This window comes from Vicugna pacos, chromosome 19 (genome assembly GCF_048564905.1).
Source record: "Vicugna pacos chromosome 19, VicPac4, whole genome shotgun sequence".
In the NCBI taxonomy this organism is placed as follows: Eukaryota; Metazoa; Chordata; class Mammalia; order Artiodactyla; family Camelidae; genus Vicugna; species Vicugna pacos.
Window position 1 is genome coordinate 45,645,324 of NC_133005.1, and position 20,423 is coordinate 45,665,746.

At 63.5% G+C, this 20,423-nt stretch overlaps 1 protein-coding gene across 1 annotated transcript; it reads right to left on the reverse strand.

Annotated features, from left to right (window-relative positions):
* Nucleotides 1–3,985: 3,985 nt before the first annotated feature.
* GATA5 (GATA binding protein 5) lies at nt 3,986–13,541 on the reverse strand. Its single transcript, XM_031687640.2, has 6 exons — nt 13,001–13,541; nt 11,661–11,836; nt 5,584–5,709; nt 5,079–5,166; nt 4,645–4,772; nt 3,986–4,298 (listed from the first exon to the last, which is right to left on the reverse strand). The coding sequence occupies exons 1-6, from the start codon at nt 13,539–13,541 to the stop codon at nt 4,143–4,145; spliced, it is 1,215 nt and encodes a 404-aa protein (XP_031543500.2). The 3' UTR covers nt 3,986–4,142.
* Nucleotides 13,542–20,423: the final 6,882 nt, after the last annotated feature.

Sequence of the window (20,423 nt, forward strand, 5' to 3'; positions counted from 1 at the left end):
GAAAGTCTGAGCTCCGGGCCAAGCGGAGGGGTGGGGGATGGGCTGTAGCAATAACTGGGTGGGAGGGCGTGGACGGGGAGGAGGGCCCAACTGGGGCTTTTCCGGAGAAGGGTCTGGCGGGGTAAGGGGTAGGTCTCAGGGGGTGGAACACCCGTTGGGGAGGTCCCCGGGCCATTCTGTGCAGGAGCTGAACTTCTCCTTGGCCCGCTGGCTCCTTGGCAGCGGAGAAGGAAGGCTATTGGCCGGAGAAGGAAAAGTCCAGATTCCTCAGTGCGTCCTGCCCCAGAGTCCAGTGTGGAGGCCTGCTGAGGCCTCCCGTCACCCCCAGCCTCCTCCCTCCCCCAGGCCCTAGCGCGGCCAGACGCCGTCCACCAGCGGTGCCGAGAACCCTTTATCAGATAATAAATAAGGCGGCTGGAGCCGTCCGTGTCAACATCTTGGCGGGCTTCACAGGGCATTGTGTGTGGGGGGGGCTGCCCACCATGGCTTCCACGTGGCCCTCGAGGGCCGGCCACCCCCACCCCAGCTCCAGTGGGGCTGCGGGGCTCGCCCTCACCGGCCCCCTCCTTGGAGCTGGTTCAGCCCCTGAGGAGACGTGTGTGGGGAGGACGGGGCACCTTGGGGCCTACAGCCTCACAGCCTCGGTGGGTGCTGGGCCCTCCGACATCCTTTCTCGTCTGCTGAATGGGGGGTCCTTGCGGGGGCTGGGACCCGGGAGCCTGGTCATCCTCTTCCTGAGTGCCCGTCCACACACCCTGGAGGATGACCACCCCTGAACTGCCGTGAGCTGCCCACTGTTTTGTGACGGAGGAGAGGCGGGGGCTGCCAGCGCGTCACCCCTTCCCTGAGGCTGCTGTCCCGCGTGCTTGGCGGCAGAGCGGCCTGTCTGTGATGACAGTGACAGCAGCACCTGGTCCTCTCTAAGAAATGCCCCTATTCGGTCAAATACGAAGCTGTGGGGCGGGGAGGGTACAGCTTGGTGGCAGAGCGCGTGCTTAGCAGGCACCAGGTCCTGGGGCCAATCCCCAGCACCTCCATCAAACAAACAAATACGTAAACCTAATTACTGCCCCAGAGAACACAGCATCAGCAAGCTGGTGGCCTGCGTTGCTCCCCCACAGAACAATTTTCCCTTTTTAATAAGCACGTTACATTTTTCAGACAAGCGCCTTCGAGAACTGACATCCATTTTTCAAAGAGCCATTTTTTTTCGGGAGCCAAGGGAAAAGTAACCCTAGCCCCAGCCCCACTGGGAAGCTCTCGGGTCCGGGCACAGCTGGACGGGGCGGCGGCCGGGCCGCCCTGAGTGGTTGAGTGGGTGCCAGCGGCTCATGGGATGCTTTCGGCCTCCCTGCTGGGATCTGGAGGGAAGCGACAGGTGAAGGGCTTTAAGTGGGAGGAGAGGGTGCTCGGCCAACAGTTTTGGATCAAGAAACCCCAGCCGAGGGGACCCTGGGTGTCTCCCCACTTCTATGCCATGTGCTCAGTTTTCCGACTTCACCGGCTGGTCTTCCCCCTTCCCCATGCGCCCAGGACAGAGCCCAGTGGGGGCTCGATGGACACTTCCCACAGATGGAGGGGACCGTTGCAGGATGGAGGGGCTATGGCACCCCTTCCCTGGGCTCCCTGGACATCTGCTTTAGCTCAAAAGATGAGGAAAATGAGGTGTGGGCAGCCAGGCAGTGCAGATGAACTGGCCTTTCTTTCCATCCTGTCGTCTGATAAGCGGCCTGGGGCTGCCCACACCCCCCAGCCTCCCCGCTCATCCGGTTGTTTACGGCTGGCCTGCGGGACAGAGCCGCGGGGAGGGCTGGCGGGAGGAAGAGCTGCAGGAAGGGGGTGCCAGGCAGCTATATTAAGGCTCCAGGTCCTGACAGCTTCCGGGCCCCGAAGAGCCATTGGGGAGAAATGCTTAAATTTAGCAGCTTTGCCCAAAGCTCCTCATGTCCAGAGGAGGGGCTCACCCCCTCTCGCCCAGGGCACGTCCTAAAAAATGACAAAAATGGAGGAAGAGATGACATCTTCCTTCCCTCTTTGTCAAGTACCCCCCTGGGGACCTCTCTGCAAGGGCCAGGCGCCTAGCCCCTCCTCCCATCCACCCTGCCTGTTCTGCCCGCGCGTCGTGGATGCCTCCAGGTCCCTGCGGAGCCACATGCCACGTCTCAGGTGCCTGTTTTTCTCATCAGGGAAGAGGGGGAACAGCACCTGCCCCTTGGAGGGAACAGCAGGGATGCTGGACCACGAGGCTCTGCGCCTGCCCAGAGGAGGGGCGCTCCCAACCCCGACATGGTTCTCACCAGGCACCCCCCACCAGGCTCTCCCCGCCACCTCGCTTTGCTTCTCCTCCCCTCCCCCTCCCGAGAAGGGCTGGGCTAGCCTTGCCTTTGAGAGGTCCGGGGGTGCCTGGCGGGGCAGCAGCTCTGGGTGGGGGACCCGCGGATGTCACCCCAACTTGTTCCTCTCCAGCCAGTGACTCGGTCTCCTGCTCAGCTCGGGGCCCCGACACCCTGTCACGAGCCCTGAGGACAACGGGTGGGAAGGGGCTCTGTCCCCCCAGCTGGGTGACAACATATCCTCTCTGTGCCTCAGTTTCCTCACCTGCAAGTCCCCTGGGAAGGTGTGGAGACGAGACAGCGGCGGGCTCTTTTCCACAACAGCGGCCTCAAGTCTGAGCCACCAGGCACGTCCACCCACAGGCACAGCCGTCACAGGCCCCTCTATCCCCATCTCTCCCATCCAGCCCGCTTTTGAAAGACCAGGTTGTGATTGCAGACAGACCCTGTCCCCAAGGCGTTTCCTCTGCTGCCTGGCCCTGGCCACGTGGTTCCTGGCGTGGCTGCTGCAGGGCCCTGAGGGCAGGTGACCATGCGGTTTCCCCAGCTCCGGCCACCACGAAACTGGCCCCAGGCCCTGAGTGCCTGCATTTAACTTGCCCCTCAGCTCATCCAGATCTGGGCGGTCTGTGCTGCAGCCTCTGTATGGGAGGGAGGGTGGGGGTGCCCCATCAGCCAGGGACCAGGGCACCGAGGCTCGTGTCCACTTCTTATGGACGCCCAGGTGGTGAGAGGTGGACAGTTCCCTGTACAAAATTTTGAATCAAATTGGGAGTTAGGGGGAGAAAGCTTTCAATTAGAAGGCTTCACACAAAACAAGAAAGATTCCAGGTTTCTGGCTTCCAAGGAAAAATCAGGTCTTTTTGGTGAAGGGCAGCAACTGGGCATAAGTGATGCGTGGCCCTTCTGCAGGGCACGCCCCACTCCTCGCCACTCCCTACTGCCTCTCTGCCATCAAGCTGTTAGCAGCCATTTACCAGCTCCCTGGGGTAGAGCCGCCTCCAGCCAGGATGCCAACAAATTTATCATCCAACCCTGTGAGGGGACGGCTTTTGTCGTGAAAGGGGGTGATAGTAATGATTCTCCGGGGACAGTCGCAGACAAGCCAGGCCATGTGGTCACTCCACCACAGCCCCGAGAGTGCCTGTGTGCGTTAGAACAGAGGCCCAGGTACTTTACTCTTCAGAAATGGTCTCAAGACACAGACTCAGTCGGAACAAGGCCCTTTACTGCCCCCTCTGGGATAACTGTCCAAATAAATACAAGCCTACGATGATGACTATGTGAACGCTCCCCCCTGGGGTGGCGTCCCGGTACAGTGCACGGCCTGCACGTCTGTCCCTGGCAGTCCTGTGCTCCGAGGAGTCCACGTCTGGCTGCTCCCCTCATCAGTGCTGCCTGCTTGGCCTCAGTCCTCTTACTTGTGGCCCTGGCTTTACAACAGGAAGTTGGGGTGTCTAACTGCTGCAGCCTGTAAACGTGACGATGGTGAGTGTTGACAATGGAATTCACGCAGGTGGTGGTGCCCCGGTCGGCCTTGGCTGGAGGGGCCGGTGTGGTCTAGAGCCTCTCGCAACATCTGGGGATCCTTTGCTGTCCAGGGGGGGCTCAAGCCCTTCCCCTACCAGCCTTCCTTCTGCTCTGGGGCCAGACTGCCGTCTGCACAAAAGGCCTCGGGCCGCCGTGTTGAGGGGCGCCCAGCGCCTCTGGGCCCGGCTGGCTCCAGTCTCTTCTGGCAGTGGACCTGGAGGTCTCTCTGCTGCGCTGGAGGGAAGCGGCAGCGCGGTGGGTTCGGTGGGTGCCGGAGACCTAGGCTAAGGCCAGAGCACACCAGGCCTCCTGGCGCAGGGCCCCGCCGAGGCCAGGCTGGGGGCCCAGGGCTGCAGAAGGCAAGGCAAAGTCCTCTTGCTCGAATTTGAACTCCAAGTGGCTGGGGGCCAGGGGGTCGTCCACCGGCCCGGATACCTGCAGGGAGGACAGGGCACACGTGAGCATCAGATCAGGAACAGCGGGCCAGCCGCACGGGGGTTCGGGAGCCCTCAGGACGGGGTGATTTGCTCTAACGGGCCTCCTTCATCCCTGGAATGGGGCGGAGACCCCTCCTGAGGGTCGACGTGGAACACATGCAGGGCTCTCCGCTGGTGCTGGCCACTGGTCAGCTCTGGTTCTAGCGACCAGCTGTGGGTCCAGCCCCGAGCTCCCGAGAGGGTCCTACAGGGGCTCTGACCTGGCCAGGGAGTCAGGGTTCCCCGAGGAGGTGTCTGGGAGCCAGCTCCAGGCACCCCACCCTCCCCTACCACATCCACCTTACCTGGGAGGTGACACTGGGACCGGGGTGTGAAGGGGATCTCAGGCTGGGCTTGGGTTTCAGAGTGGCCACTGAGACCTCCGGGTCAGGGATAGAGGTTGGTGGGGAGGCTGCAGTGACCCCCGTGGACCCTGGGAGGGAAGGTGGGGTGTTTACAGAAGCCACCAGGTCCGGCTGCACTGGTCACACAGTGAGGGAGGGGCTGGGTGTGGCTTCCTTCACCAGACCTCCCGCCCCACTGCTGGCTCCCGCCAGCTGGAGCCGTCCCAGGGCAGGGGGGTCACGTGTCCTTCTGGGGGTGACACTCGCACCAAACACGTGAATGTCTAATGGTGGAATGTGAGACACTCAGGGATTCCACAGGGAGGATGTGTGCCCCACGGGAGAGGCGGGGGGCTGGGCTCCCTCCCGCGTCTCGGCCGCCCCAGCCCGTGCACCTGAGGAGCCCCTGGTCTTGGCCACGTTCTTCGGCTTCCGTTTCCGCGTCTGGATGCTTTCCTTCTTCATGGCCAGGGGCCGCGGCACCTGGCAGGGTGGGCAGGTGGTGGGTGTCTGGGATCTCTCTCTGCTCACCCTGGGGCCTCTTGCGTGGCTGCCTGCCCTGATCTTGGCCCTGCAGAGCCGGTCACTCCCGCAGCCCTGTTTGGGCAGCTGCCGCCCTGGGCTTGACGCTTGTCCCGGGCAGGGTAAGGGGGAGCCCGTCCCACCCCAGTCTCCCAGGGCCAGAGGGGCCAGGAGGGCTCTGGGGGTGCAGGGAGGCAAGACTGAGGGGTCCAGCCTCTGCCCGAGGCTGAACGGCTGTGGACGAGCCAGTGACACCAGGGCCTCAGCGAGCCCACCCGCACAGTGGGCCTGACAGTGACACGCAGGTGGGCTGCGGGCACGCACCCAGCCCGGTCGACCGCCCCCGGCCCCTCAGCCCCTGCACGCCGGCCCGCTCACCCCGTGCAGCTTCGTGTAGAGCCCGCAGGCGTTGCACACCGGCTTGCCGTCCGCGTTGCGCCGCCACAGCGTGGTGTGCGTGGTGTGGCAGTTGGTGCAGCAGAGGCCGGCCCGGCGGGACGAGGACTGTGGACGGGAGGCCGGTGTGAGCCGTGCCGGGGACCCAGGGCCCTCCTGCCACTCCGCTTGGCCCAGCGAGTGGCAGCCGGGGTGGGAGGGAAGGACGCCGGACTCGGAACTGACTGGCTGACAGGTCGGGGGCCACGGGGGGCCAGGTGAGACGGTCTCTGGGGGCTCAGGTCGTGAGGCCTGCCCGGGACAGGGACGGCCGTGATTCCTTGGCGCTTAGATCAGGTGCCCCACGAGCCCTGGGACAGGTCACCTCACCCTTCTGAGCCTCAGTTTCCCTGTCAGTAGAATGGGGGTGACCGCAGACCCACCACACGCCTGCTGTGGGTCAGACCGTTGTGAAGAGCCCGGAGGGACGTGCAGCTGGTTTTCTGCCGTGGTCCCTTTTCAGCTACCGATGCTGGGCCTTCACGCTGTGTCTCTGGGGTAGAGCAGCACCTTCCATGAGGCCCCAGGCTGCACATTCAGGGGGCCCACCGGCCCCTCTGGGCACCTGCTTCCCAAGACCTGGGGCTCTGGGCACACAGTCAGCTCAACAGCTCTCCACTGGACAGTGGGCTGCAGTGCCAGGTCACCCTGACCACACCGGCCTCTTGCTGCTGGAGCAAGACTGGACCTTCTGGAGCCTCTTAGGGGCTGGCCCTTTCCTCCTCCGCAATGCTCTGGCCTGGCCCAGTCCCCGCCCCTCACCGCGACAACAGCGATGCAGGGTCTTTACTCCCACCTCCCCGGGGCTCAGACCAAGCCACATCCGCTCTGGGGTTTCAGCCGCACCTCGGGGAGCCGGGAGAGAAGCCCACAAGGCCGCACACGCAAGATCCCCCCGAGGATGTGCGTCCTCTGCTCGGGGTCTCCGGCCCAGGACCAAGCCCGAGAGCAACCAAAGGCAAGACAACCAGACCAACCAAACCAGGCAGCAGAAGGGGTCTGTCCCGGGCTGGGGCCGAGCCGTCAGGGGCAGCGTGCTTCCCCGTCGGTCAGCGGTCTCTGGGGTCTTTCCTTCTGCAATGACCTTGTGGGCCACCTAGCCGACCCCCTCCCCACCAGGCTTTCAGCCGGTCGAGGGCACAGGCTGCCCCCCAGAGTGGCCTGGGAGGGACAGTGGGGTCTGTCTGAAGCCCTCTGCACCAGCGGTTCCCAAGAAGACTCAGACCTGGAACCGCCTCATTGCCCTCCCCTCCCACAGGCTGCAGGCAGCCACCAGAGACCCCAGAGAGTTGCACCCTGTTCAGTCTCCGGCTCGGCCTCCAGGCTCCAGGCGAGACTGCCCCAGGATCCAGGAAAAAGGACCACAAGACAAGAAAGGGACGAAACCTTGGAGGCTCGAGAGGGAACACAGGGCTGGAGCTCCCAGCCTGGCTGGGGAGACCTCATCCTCTTGCCAACGGCCACCAGACCTGATGTCCAGCCTCGCAGGGGTCTCCGGCTGTCTCCCTGGGGCGCCTGATGGGGGGGAAGACTTGCGCACTCACTGGCGTGGAGAGCGCTGGTGCCTGGCCCAGACCCCGCAGAAGAGGAAGGGACGTGGAGGCTGCAGCCCGGGGCAGACAGGGGGCACACTCTGAGGCAGGGACCCCAGCCCGAGTGCCCCACCCCAGGGGCCTGCAGCCACATCCTGGCCTTATCTACAGAGCAGCTGCTACTGGACACGATTCGAATCCCCCCCCTTGCCCCTCCCTCCCTTTAGCTGCCTCTCGGTGCCGGGGAGCCGTGCACAAAGCGGAGGCCCCCTGCCCTCCCCGAGCCCACTGTCCAGCGTGAAGCAGGGTCTCCTTCCAGCCCTGCTGCTCGCCCCAGCCCGGGGTTCCCCTGAACCCCCCACCCCAATCCATCCACCTTCTCAAGGTGAGAGGAGGCCTTGGGACCTCCCCAGGGTTCCCAGATTTAGCAAACAAACAAACATAAGCAAACAGGATGCCCGCCTGGATGTGAATTTCAGATAAGCAGCAAATACTTTGCATAAGTTCACCCCATGCAACATTTGGGACACACTTGTACTAAAATGCTACTCACTGTTTATCTGAAACGCACATCGACTGTGTATCCTGTGTTTATCTTGTGACCCTAACCTGCCTTCTTCGGCTCCCGCCACCATCCCAGCTCCTGCTGTGCCTTCGGACCAGAAGGAACCAAGGCCTGAGGCCCCTCCCTGTTCCCTCAGGCACTTCTACCAGCCTTCGCTGCCTTAGAGTTCACACTGCCATCCCACGTTCCAAGAAAACTTCAGCGTCACTGAAAGTGGGAAGCACAACACGAGGACGCTGTTTCCTCGGCCGTCAGGCCACTTCCTACTAACATCCTTCCTGCAGGATCTCCCACGAGGGCGTAAAGGGACCCACGCAAAGACTCAACCCCAGCGTTGCTTCCGCCTGCCCGCTCAGAGGGGGCGCGCACGTGGGCACACCTGCAGACGCACACACCCGGGGCGCCCCCCGCAGCCGCCGGGGCGCGGAGGGAAAAGCAGAGCTACGTTCCGATGGGGTTGTGCCTGCAGCACGCCACCCCAGCATGCGAACCCATCCCCTGTCCCCTGGGAGGAGAGGTGAAAAATCTGGAAGCCACCTCTGAATCCTTCTTCAGTGAGCATAAATTAAAATCAAGAAATTGGAAATTAGGTTAAAATCAAGAAAGTGGTAAAAAAAAGAATGATCATGAAAAAATTCTTAAAGTCCCCACTCACTTACTCTTTCCTGGCCCCTCACCAGACTGCGTTCTATGGAGGAAGGCTGAGGCTCCGAAATACTGAGGGGCCCAGCGGCGCAGGGGTCGTCCCGGGGTGGACAGGACACGTTCCTGGCGCCGTTCACACCCCTCAGGCACCGGAGCTTCCTCGTCCTTCCTCATTCACTGTCAGGACAAGCGGCCAGGCTGGGCCACTCTCAGGGCCCCCAAACCGCCAGGCCTCTCCCAGCTGCATTTTGTTTTTCTTTTTTGCTCTGTTCTTTCCAAAAGATGTTGAGCTTCAAAGCCTGTTGCAGAGCCACCCTGAGCTCCAGGACCATCTGAACATCCAGAGAGACCAGGGTGGGGGCAGCATGGAGCTGGGCGGGGGGCTGCTGTTGGAGATGTGAGGGGCACAGGAGAGGGAAGGGTAGGGGGGTGGGTGGAGGGGGGTGGCCAGCTCACATGGGGACGTGCTTTGGAAAGTAAAAACTGCAGATTGGAGAGCAGCAAAGACAAACCCATTTCAAACGGGCCTCTGGACGCTTTTGGAAGAGGAGCGTGAGGACACTTAGCCTGACAATGGGCCAGTGTCCCTCGCTGCTCAGGGCAAGTTGTGACAGGGACCAGAGCCTGTGAGGCGGGGCTGTGTAGGAAGGGACACCCAGGTCGGTGAGCAGCGGAGGACACCGGGCCCTAGGGGCACTGGCCGCTTTCCAGAGCTGGTGCCAGAGCTGGCTGTGGGCTAACAGGCCTGCCGTCCGCTGACCTTGGCCGCCTGGCTCCGATGTTCATGGGCCAGGCCTGGCTGAGTGGCGCGTGGAATCCACCTGGCCATAGGCACAGGCGCATCGGGGTCAGTGGAACCACCTCGATCCTCCCTGCTCGTCTACACTGACGGAAGCCTCGGGTCAAAGGTGTGACCCTACTCCCACAGCGGAAGTCCGAGGATGCACGCGGGAGGCAGGGGGTAAAAACAACACGGTTCCTGCTGGGTTCCTGTTGGGGGCGGAGGCACGCTTGCTACTGTCCCCCTCCCATGCTCTCGGTGGCAAGCTTCTAGGACGTTTGTAGTTATTTGAAAAATGGATACGTTCTCCCTGGAGAGGCCCCTCCTGGGGCGTCAGTTCAGCTCACGCACGAGAGAGGGAGGCACCGGCGTGGGGGCAGGTCTGGGTGACCAGCCACGTGGACTGGGCTCTTGTCTCAGGTCTCGGAGGATCTTGGGGTTTTCACAGCGAGCCTGGCCATGCCAGGACCAGCCACCGGGCGAGCAGTGGGGCCCCCCTCCCTGAGTGACAGGCAGGAACCCTGTGGCAAGTCAGAGGAGCCCTCTGGGATCTGCTCAGGGAGAGATGGAGAGCCGAGGGGCTGTGTGAACGCCCCCGACCTCAGCCCCACTCGGCAAACACTCCCTGGGTGTGTCCCACACTCAGATCTGTGTAGGCCCTGTGGCCTCGGGGAGGTGAGCACGCACACACCTTAGGAGGCACCCCAAAGTTGATTCTTCCATATCCTTAAACTAGGAAACAAAGACCTCACAGGCCAAGTGCCGGACCCAGCCCACCCACGGCCTGGGGCACGGCTCGTCTACGCGCTCTGAACATGCCGTCTAATTTATCTTTCCGGCGGGCAAGGGGGCAGTTCCTGAGTTCATCTCACGGGGCTGGGCACGAAGGTCCAGGTCAGGGGCAGGGGGCTTAGGGGAGTTGGGAGCCCACGGGAGACCGAGGCCACAGGCCTGGGCCAAACCTGGGTCTGCCGCTTGCAGGCCGCGAGCCCAGGGAAGTGGCTCAGCATCTTGGAGCCCCGGGGGGTCATCTGGCTGCTGTGAAGGTAAAAGCCTCAACACTTAGATGGTGGCCCTTGCCCGCCCACCCCTCAAGCCAGAGATTTTCTGCTGGGAGGTGAGCCCTTTGAGGGGTGGGGGCCGAGGTGGAGCGGGCCCACATCTCCTGTTCACCAGCCTGTCCTTGGCACCCAGTTCAGGGCTTGGCCTGGGGAGCGTGCAGGGAGTCAGAGGAGGGGGCTGGCCTGCTGCCTGGGGTCAGGAGGTCTAGGCTGCTGTCCCCCAGGACCCTCTCCTCTTAACCTCAGTCTCCCCCTCACTGAGGCCACGCCAGATACCGGGCCAGTGAGGCACACCTGGGCTTGGGGCGTGGTCACAGGGCAGAGACCGAAGGGGTGAGGTAGACTCGGAGGGTCCTCCCTCTCTCCCTCCGAGAGGCACGGCGTGGGTGGGGGGAGGCTGGGGGACCAGCAGAACCCCAAACTCCAGGCAAAATCAGAGGAAGAAAAACAGCAACTGCCCTCAAGCTGCCGGACCCAGAGTCAGTCTTGCTTCCTGCCTGCCCAGGCTGGGGCCTCGAAGAGTCTGGCCCTGGCGCTGTCATAGCCGGGGCTTCAAGCTCCCAGTAAAGGACAACAACCAACTGCTCTGACGCCCAGACCAGCGACCGCCGCAGCTGGCTGGGTCGGCCCGGCACCCGGCAGCGAAAGCCCACCCACGCGCCCCCGGGGCCCGACACACCAGAACCAGCCAGCTGGGCCTGACGGCGCTCACACCAGCCTTAGCCCAGAAACACAGCCCTGCCCAGGCCTGGCACCGGGAGCCACTGCGGCCTCGCTGTCTGCACGTCTGGCCAACCTCGGCAGGCCTACCACTCATCTGCAAACTGACTTGAACATCAAAGTTCGCCCGTGAAACAGTAGAGTATAAAGTATCTCTAAACCTTGACGCAGCTTCTGGGGACTCTGCCCTGCTGGGGGCAAAAGTCGGGCTCCCAGTCCCCTACTCCCCACCCAGACACACACCAGAAGGAACCAAAAGTGAAAACAGCTTTCGCCCAGCAAACAACCACAGACCTGGTCTCCTCCCATCCCTGCAGCACTGTAGAAAGTCCCCTCCCCTGGAGGGCTCAGCGTTCCCCAACAAAGCATGTGGCCAGCAGCCCCTCCCCCGAGCCCCTCCCTGGGGCCAGGCCACCCCCACCCTGCCCTGCTCCCCACCACCGCCTGGCCAGCCCGAAGCCCCAGGCAGCCTTGGAGCCGCAAGTCTGACCCCCAGAGGGCCCACGGAAGTTCCCCTGCCCAGCAGGTCCCAGCCCACTCAGGGGCAGAGGAGCCTTTCTGGGACGCTCGGCAGACACTGCGGGTGCACAGCCCCAAGCGCAGGGGCCCGCAGCAGTGGGCCAGGCTCGGTCATCCCGGCCTGGGCCTCCTGCTTCCCAGAGAGCTCCCCGTGGGCTCCCCGGCCCCCTCCTGCCCCGCGGCCGCCCAGCACTCACCAGGCGCTTCTGCGGCCGCACCAGTGGCCGGTTGACGCCGTTCATCTTGTGGTAGAGGCCGCAGGCGTTGCACAGGTAGTGGCCGGTGCCGTCCCGGCGCCACAGAGGGGTGGACAGGGCCCCACAGTTGACGCACTCGCGACCCTCACCGGGAAACTCCTCCAGGAAGTCGGACGCTGCGGGAGGGCAGCGGGAGGGTGAGGCTCTGCCCAAGCCCACAGCACTTGGCCCTTTCTTCCCTTTTTGTGCCTTTACTTTAGTTTGTTTCAAAATTTATTTTCTCTAATTTTATTTCTAACTTTCAATTTACATACAGTGAAGTTTGTGCCGGATTTAAATAACTCATTAGGGCTGCTTTATAAGGTGGGGGGAGGGTTACTAAATCCAGCCTCTGGGCGGTGACGGGGAACTGCCTGTAAATGGGGGTCCAGCACCAGCATTGGTGATTCTGATCCCTGGGGAGGCGGGAGCCTTGTCCTCTGCAAAGTGGGTCGATCTGGAGGGGCAGTGGTGGTGAGGCTGAATCAGACCAGATCCTACAAGGACCAGAGTCACTGTCCCCTACTTGAGTGGTGCACACGGCCACGATGGTGAGGACTCCTGGCCCCCTCCAGACTGGGGCAGGGACTGGCGACACTTGGGCGCCGGGGGCCCTGGGTGGAGGCGGGGCAGGGATCAATCATCACCACTGGGCGTGGGCGCCAAGTGGATCCCGCTTCCTGCACAGAGGAGCTGGGGGCTGGGGTGGGGGCCAAGGCTAAAGACTGCGGCAGCAAAAAAGGCATGGTCCTTGGCTCGGGATGGGGTAGGAAAGTGTCGGTGGCACCCACTACTCAGAAGGCGGGGATGGGGAGCACTCCCCTCTGTACAGGCCTGGAATCCGATTACTCAAATTTATACCCTGGAGAGCGACTGGAACTGGGTCTCAAGTTGGAATACATTAACATCCTAGAACAGAGACGAGTGTGGCAGTTTTCTTAAATAAACCAGTATTTCGAACTCTTAGAAAATAATTTTCAAAACTTCTCATAAAAACGTTTAAGATGCAGGCTCCAAATGGTGTGATCCCAGAATACTGGGTTCAGGTGAATGAAAGGCAGAAGGAAATTCAGAGCTGGGGTTTTCATCTCGGGGCGGGTGAGCTTGTGGCAGCCGCTGGGTTCCACCCAGGTTTCCATGTCCCCAGAGTTCTGGGCCGCCCTATGCTGGTGCCCGACCTGGCTGAGAAAGCCCTGATTGGGGGGCGGCAGGCATTTCGCAGGGTGCGGGTTTGCATCACAGGACGGCGGGCGGGCACCCAGACTCTAGTCAGTGGAGCCGCCTCCCAGTCCTGCACTCACCGAAGGCGGTTCTGCGGCCGGGGAGCCCAGCTGGGCGGCCCTGCAGGCTGTGCAGGACGCTGCCGTCCAAGGGTCCAGAGGTCCAAGACGGGGCCACATCGGTGCTCACGTAGGCTGGGTATGCAGCAGGGTACGAGGAGCCCACCGGCCGCCCGAGCAGGGCCGGGTATTGCTCTCGAGCCAGCATTGCGCCCTGGTAGGCGCCGCCGTCCCGGGCCCCTGGGCCGCCACCGCCGGGCCCCGGGGGGCTGGGCGCAAAGGGGAAAGCGGTGGCGCCGGGCGGCTGAGCGGCCGGCGGGTGCGGGCTGCCGGGGCCGAAAGAAGACGAGTCCGCCGCGGCCGCCTGCGCCCAGCCGGGGTGCGCGGCGAGCGCGGGGGGCTGCGGGCCTGGCTCACACGCAGGCAGGTAGGGCAGCATGGAAGGGACGCGCGCCGGCGGAGCGAACACGGGGGAGCCCGCGCCCGGCGGGGGCAGAAAGGCGCCCGAGTCCGCGTAGGCGGCCTGACCCGGGCTCGGGGCCAGCGCCAGGCTCTGGTACATCGTCCCTGGCGCGGCCTTGACCTGCAGAGAAGAGGGACGGGCGTCGGAGTCCTGGCCGCTGTGCCCCGCAGGTGATGTCGCTCAGGCCGCAATCCCTGCTCCCCAGCCCCGGCCGTTCTTGGGGCGGGTCCCGGAACCCGCAGGGGCAGAACTGCAGGGGCGGCGGGGCGGCTCGGAGCGGCCCCATGGGGCATCGCCGGCACAGCCGGAACGCCGAGATCACCTCCTCCACAGCCAGGGCGTCACAGGTTCCCGAGTGGGCTCGGCGGGTGCCGAGGACGAGAGGCCCGGCAGGTCCGCGGGGCGCAGGGTCTGGGACAAGGCGCCAGGCCGGGAAGGGGCGCGCGGCGCCAGGCGGGGCTGGGGTACTCACCGGCTGACCGCGAGGACCAGAGGGCGCGGCGCGCGCGGCGGGCTGCGACGGCTGGAGACTGGGAGACGGGGTCCGTGCGCTTCCACAGGGAATCCCGGGCGCCCGGCCGCCCCTCCGCCCCGCCCCGCCCCGGCCCGGCCCGGCCCGCCCCCACCGCGCCGCCCCTTTGCTCCCGGCGCCCTCCCCTCCCTCCCGCGGGGTCAGCCCGGGGCTGCGGCCAAGGTGGCACGTGACCGGAGCAGGCAGGGCGCGCGGGGCTCCCGCGGGAAAGGCGACGGAACGCTGGGCGCGGGGCACCCAGCGCCGAGTCCCGGCCAGCGCCGGCCTCAGGAACCGGCCAGGTGCTCCGTGGGGCCCCGGAGTACTCCCGGAGTGGAGACGTCTAAATTTGTTCCGGAGATTCTTAAGTTTCCAGCCCTCCTTCCTCGCCAGTCCCAGGTTCCCCCTAAGACTGGCTAAATGTCTGGTGCCCTGTCTATGGATGAGTCCCTGACCCTGGCTTCATGCGTTCAGTGATGTAGAGGTGGTGGAGACCCCTTGCTGACCTCTGGTCTGGGGTCCAGAACAGAGCTCCGGCTTCCAAAGGGACTTTCTAGCTCCTTTTCCGTGGACTCAAACCCGTGTGCCACAACCCTGCATGTGCACAGTCTGGCGGAATCCCAGTCTCCTCAGTTTCTGACCAAGAAGGCAACTACCATACTTGCTCCCAGTTGCGGGGCGCAGGTCGGGTTGGCAGGCTCCATCCGCATGCACTTCCCTTCCGCAAGGTCACCGCCCAGGTCCCTGCCTCCACCCCTACGTGGGACTTTCACTTGGTCCTGGGGGTTTCCCAAAGTGGCACCAGAAATGTGGGATGGGTGGGAGGCCCCCTGGGTCTGGAGGTGGCCCCTGGCACTTCCTGGGTGGGCTCGATGGTGCCAGCACCTCGGAGAAACAGGTCTCCCAGGCAGCTTCACTGGAATTACCAGCACTCTCCGAGTGCACAGCAGGCTCTGGGTGACAAGGCTGGGTGAGAGCAGGGCTCACCAGGTGGCCCTTGGCCTCGGTGCTTGGTGCTCGGGGCCATGAATGTTTTTCGTTTGCAGAAACGGGCTGTCCCTTCTGTTGTGTCAAGGATGGACTGCAGGCCAGGGCACTTTCAGCCTGTAGAGGGGTGGGGAGGCCTGGCACTCTCTCCTCTCCATGTGCTCCAGAACCAGACCAGAATTCAGGGCACATTTTGGGCCACTCAGGGGCTCTGGAAGGTGGTAGGCAAGGCGCCTACTCTCATCCTGGGTAGGGGGTCCCACAGAAGGTCCCAGGCGGCTCCGGACTCTTCACAAGCCTGTGTGTGCCACTGGGAGGGGAAGTAGGGTCTCAGGTACCCCCTTTATGCTCTGCTCCTTGCCCCTCCCCCCATGCTCACCCACTGAGGGTCACTCCATCCTCTCCCGCCCTCAGGGCCCTGGGTCCACGATGCTGCGATGGGCTCCCATGGTACCGACTCCCTACGCGCTCCCCTCTGGGATCCGAACTGGCCCCACCCCGCCCCGCCCCAATCCCTCCAGACCTCGCCAGTGGGTCTCCTGTCTTTCTCTTTTTCATGGTGAGCCCCAGGATAGCCCAGGGAGGTCCGGGTGCACTCAGGGGCCCTGCATGGCTGGAGGACGCGGTCTCCCTGGTGAGGTCCACCTGCAGACCCAGCAGCTGTGCTAGGGCCACAGCGCAGTGACGCTGGTTGAGCCCTCGCTGCTTCCGCCGCCCTCGGAGCCCCGAGGAGAGAGTTTGAATGACATGGGGAGATGCCCTGCCAGCTCCGGGGGTGAGGAGGAAAGAGGAGAGTCACCTTGCCGGGAGTTGAGACATCCCCTCCACCCTGCCAAAAAAGGGTTCAGATGAGAATGGAAGATACCTGGGACCCTGCTGGGGGGGAGGGGCTGGTGTTCTCACCTGGAGACACGAACACCCGGGGGGGTGCTGTGCTTTGCCCTGTGATGCTTCCGTTTGATTCTCACACCGACCCTCATTAAGGTAGAGAAGCTTATTATTGTTACTATTACAGATGGGGAAATAGGACACAGAGAGGTTAGAAACCCCGCCAAGGTCACACATTGGTAAACAAGGTGGTTAAAACTGGAAGGACGCAAAACGTACGCAAGGAAGCCGTCTCCAGCCACTTCTCCTGTATTAATAAACCTCTTAAATGGACATTTAAGAAAATAATTAAAAGGCTGAGACTATTTCCTGAGGTGGGGGTGGGGTGGCAGAAGCCGCCTCTAAATCCCTGGTCTCTCCGGAAGATTGAGGCGTTGAAGGCACGTCCCAGGCTGGCCCGGACGAGGGCTCTCTGTGGGGTGCCAGGGCTGTGCTGCTGCTCAGGGAGTCTCAGTGTGCAGCAGCCGCTCCAGGTGGGATGTGGGCTCTCGCCCCCGGAGCAGTAGAAGCAGAGGCTGCTGGTGGGATTTCCTCATCCGATCAGCTGACACCTGCTGATGCTTGCCAGCCATGGGGCACAGTGACAGGGTGAGGGGCACTGGTATCTGTGCAGCGTCTGGACGCCTTCACGATCTCTTCTCCTTGAACCAAAAAGTGAGGTGTCTCAGCTGAAACTCAAAGCCAAGTTCTCTCCCCACTTGCCCACACCTTGCCCAGCCTCCCTCACCCGCCAAGTCACTTTCTCAGGCTAAGGACCTGTCATCCTTCTGTGCAACTGCCCCAGCCAGGCTCCTTGGGCTCCTCCGGAGGGAGCCAGGTGCCCCAGTCCATCAGGACCTCACTTTCCCCGCCAGCCCATCTGCTGTAAGCTGCCTGTGCCCTGGCCCTTTGCCCGTGCTGCTCCTCAACTAGGGGGACCCTTCCTCTGCCTTCTCTACTTGCTGGACTCCTATACATCCCTCAGCACCCTGCTCGCAAGTCCCCTCCTTTCTGTGGCCTTCCCCATGCAGTACTCTCTCCCCTGCCTTCTGCCTCATCATGCTTTGTGGCTGTGCGTCCCTGCCTTGCCTCCCCACCAGACCCTGAGCCTCTGTGTCTCCGTTCAGCTGTGAGGTGGGGGTGTCAGTCGTGCCCACTCCTCACACTGGCTTTGGGCGCAGTTAGCGGGAAAAAGAGCTGCAGCATCTACCTGGGATGCGCACAGAGTGGGCGCTCGGCAGGCACCGGGCAAAAGCTGAGGGGAAGCCAGGTGAGGGGAGCAGAGGGCTGGGCCCCAGGATCTCGCTGCAGCCAGGTGGAGGCGGTGGAGCTGTGTGCTGGGGCCCTGAGAACGGGGCTGCTGGGATGGGCAAGGGAGGCACAGGGAGGAATTCGTGACCCTCTGCACCCCCAGGCTTCTCTCTCTGGCCAGGGGGAAGCAGCTCTGAGGTGGGGACCCTACCCCAGGCCTCGGGCAGATTAGAGGGTTGGCTTGTTAACCCCCTGGTGACCAGACAGAGCTGTGTTCCGTGATTCCAGGACATGAGTGGTTGCCTGTGGGGGCCTTGGGGAAAGTGATGGCCGGGGCGGAGGGGCTGGGGTGGGGGCAGGCTCCCGTGTCTGCTACAGGGACGGACCCTGGTGTTTGCGACTTGCCCAGCAGCTGCCTCTTAACTCAGACACGTCAGTGACAAGAGAAGACGGACCTGGGAGAGCAAGGTGGGCGGTCAGGGCCTCTGGGCCAGCTCCCAGGGGGGGACCCAGGACTCTCCCTGGGGCCGCAGGGCAGCCCCAGGGCCATCCGCCCCTCACAGGGAGGGCCCCATCAGGGCCCCTGCTGCACACACACCGACTTGTGGCCACGCGGGGCTTTGAGCTCTGGGGAGGCAGTGTCCGTCCAGCCCTGGGAAGGGTGCAGTGCCCAGGAACTAGCTCCTTAGCATGGGGTTGTCTGGGTGACCTGCACAAGTGGGCCTGAACCTGGCCTCCCTGAACCCCAGCCCCGGGGGTCTGCCCTTCCTGTAAGTGGGGTATCAGGGAAGGATGCCTGGGTAGGCTGTGCCGGCGGGGGGGGGGTGTGCTGGAGGTGGGGATAGGCGGAGAGGTCTGTGTCCTCCCCAGTTATTCAGGTAAGCCCCATGACCTCTGGTCCCAGGGCGGGGTTGGTGGGCCTAGTTCAAAGACCCCCTCCTTCTCCCTGTACCTGGAGGCCCCTCCTCCCCCAGGCTCCACCCTTGCAGAGCAGAGTGCCCTGGAGTGTCTGCTGCCCTGGGAGCCTCAGAATGTCTTCAGGTCCTGCTGCCCTGGGAAGATGAGGCAGAGTCTCTGTGGAGGAGTCCAAGACTCCAATACCAACCAGAGCCGCAGAACCCACCACAGCGAGGGGCTCGAGGCTGGGGACCCTCCGGGCACACCTGGTAGGGGCTGGGGGAGCCTGGCGCACTGGATGTGGGAGCCACACAGGTGCAAGACGTCACTGTGGACACGTAGGGGTGTGCACCTGTGCCCTCTCCTGCAGGTACGGTCCAGCCCAAGGGCCCCTGGCTGAGGCAGGGGCAGTGACTGCCCGGGGGAGGGCCCCCAAGCTGAGGCTGCTGTGTCATCGTTGTGGTCACCACCGCTGCTTGGTGTTTCCTGGGTGTCCCTCGTGCCGGGCTGGGCCCAGGAGCATCTGTGTTTTAACTCCTTTCATGCTCACAGCCATCTGGAGAGCTGGGGCAATTCCTGTGAGCTGTCACGCCCATTTCACAGATGGGAGAAGTGAGGCCTGGACAGAAAGGACTTGTCCGAGGGCCAGGGCTGGGCAGAGGCTGAGACGGGATTCGAACCAGCTCTTGGGCCACACTGTACTCTGCTCCACGCCCTCCCGTTTGCCCCTGCTGTCTGCCCGCTCCTCGGGCACCGCCCCCTCCCTGTCCAAGGCCGCTCTTCTTGTTCTAAGTCCTGCAGCCCCTGAAGAGTCTGTGTGGTGGAAGCATTGTGGCCCAACCCGCCCCCAGGCGTCAGTGAACGGGAGATGCTGGGCCTTAGAAACAGCCTGCACTGTGGATGACCCAGCCGGGGCCTCCAGTTGGCTGCTGAGAAAGGGGGACCAGGAAATGAAAACAGAGTTCACGGGCCGCCGTATCATTTATGTAACTGAATCTGGTTTCAAAGGCCCTTCCGGAAGTCCCTCGGCATTAAACGCGGCAGGCACTCGGGGCCAGGTCGCCAGACAGCCCTCGTGGACGGAGCCATCTGGGGAGGGACTCAGGCCAGTTTGTCTTCGGGGAGACGTAATCACCGTCAAGAGGGTTCATCGCGCCAACGGCGGGAGTGTGCAGTGCGACTGCAGCGTTGGCAAGTGTCCTGTCACACGATGGGATGTTTATGGCCGGCTCCCCAAAGGCCTGCACAGGGGAGGGCACGAGTGACAGGGCAGGTCACGGGCAGGGTGCACCGGCCAGGCTGACCACTGGGGAGGGGGTGACTCAGGGGCCTCTGGCTCTCCCGGCCTGCGCTCCAGTAGGAGTGGGTGGCTGGTGGAGGCAGCCCCCTGATGTCTATTAGCCGTGAATTACTTCACCTTGAGTGACATCCTGCTGGACGCCTGGTGACCAGGCTCGGCCTGGGGCAATAAAACCGCCTGACACTGAGGCCGGACTCGGTGATGGACGGCTGCCCTGTCAGAGCAGCCGCCGGCCTGACCCTGAACGAAGTCGTGACTGGACGCTGGCGCTGAGGCTCCCTCAGTCTGCTCGGGACCTTGTGTGCACCCAGGAACTCGGGGAGGGGGAGCCCCCTCGCCTGCAGGGTGTAAATTACCAGTCCTCCCTTGCTGGCCCAGGGGTGGAGAGGGGCCCTGCCGTCCATTTTCCTGGGGGCCGGGAGATAATGGGTTGGGGTGGCCATGGTGGTGCCAAGTTGGGGTCAAGCCCGTGGCCCCTGTAAATGACCCCTCCCGAGGCTGGAAGCCGCTCTGGCTCCCAGGGCAGGGCCAGCACCGCCTGGCTGGTCTATGCCCCATACACCCCTTCCGGCCCTGGACGCCCCTCGGAGGCCAGTCCTAGGCTTGAGTTCGGATCGCCGGCAGGCGGGGGGCGCCAGACAGCTGGAAGCCCACCGGGGGGCACACTGGGTCTGTTCTGCTGTTTTGCACTTGGCAGCTCTTCCTCTGAACGCTGTTCCCAGAATAACCCTTCTCAGCCAAGCAGGAGCAGGCCTGGGGCTCTGTCAGCGAGCCGCCTCGTGCCTGGCCTCCGCGGCCAGCCCTCGGCGCCCACTGGAGTACCCCGGGCGGCGGGCTCGCCAGGGCTGCAGACGGCGCTGGGCGGCCACTCGGCCCTGGAACCAGCTGGGGGTTTACCTCGGGAGTGGGCTTACTTCCCACTTCAGCTCCAGGAGTGGGCGCTGCTTTGGGTCGGCTGGGCAGGGCTGGACCCGGCCGCTCCGGTGGGCTGCACCGGGGCTTGGGGGTGGGGCCGCTTTCGGAGGCACCAGGGGCCAGTGGGGGGTGGCTCACACCGCGGACCCTCTGGGCAGGGGCACGGGCCTCGTCTGCTGCCCCACTTCTCTCCGCTCTGTCTCCCTGATTTGCGCTCTTTCGCTCTCATCTCAAATCCTTTGCTCCCTTCTCC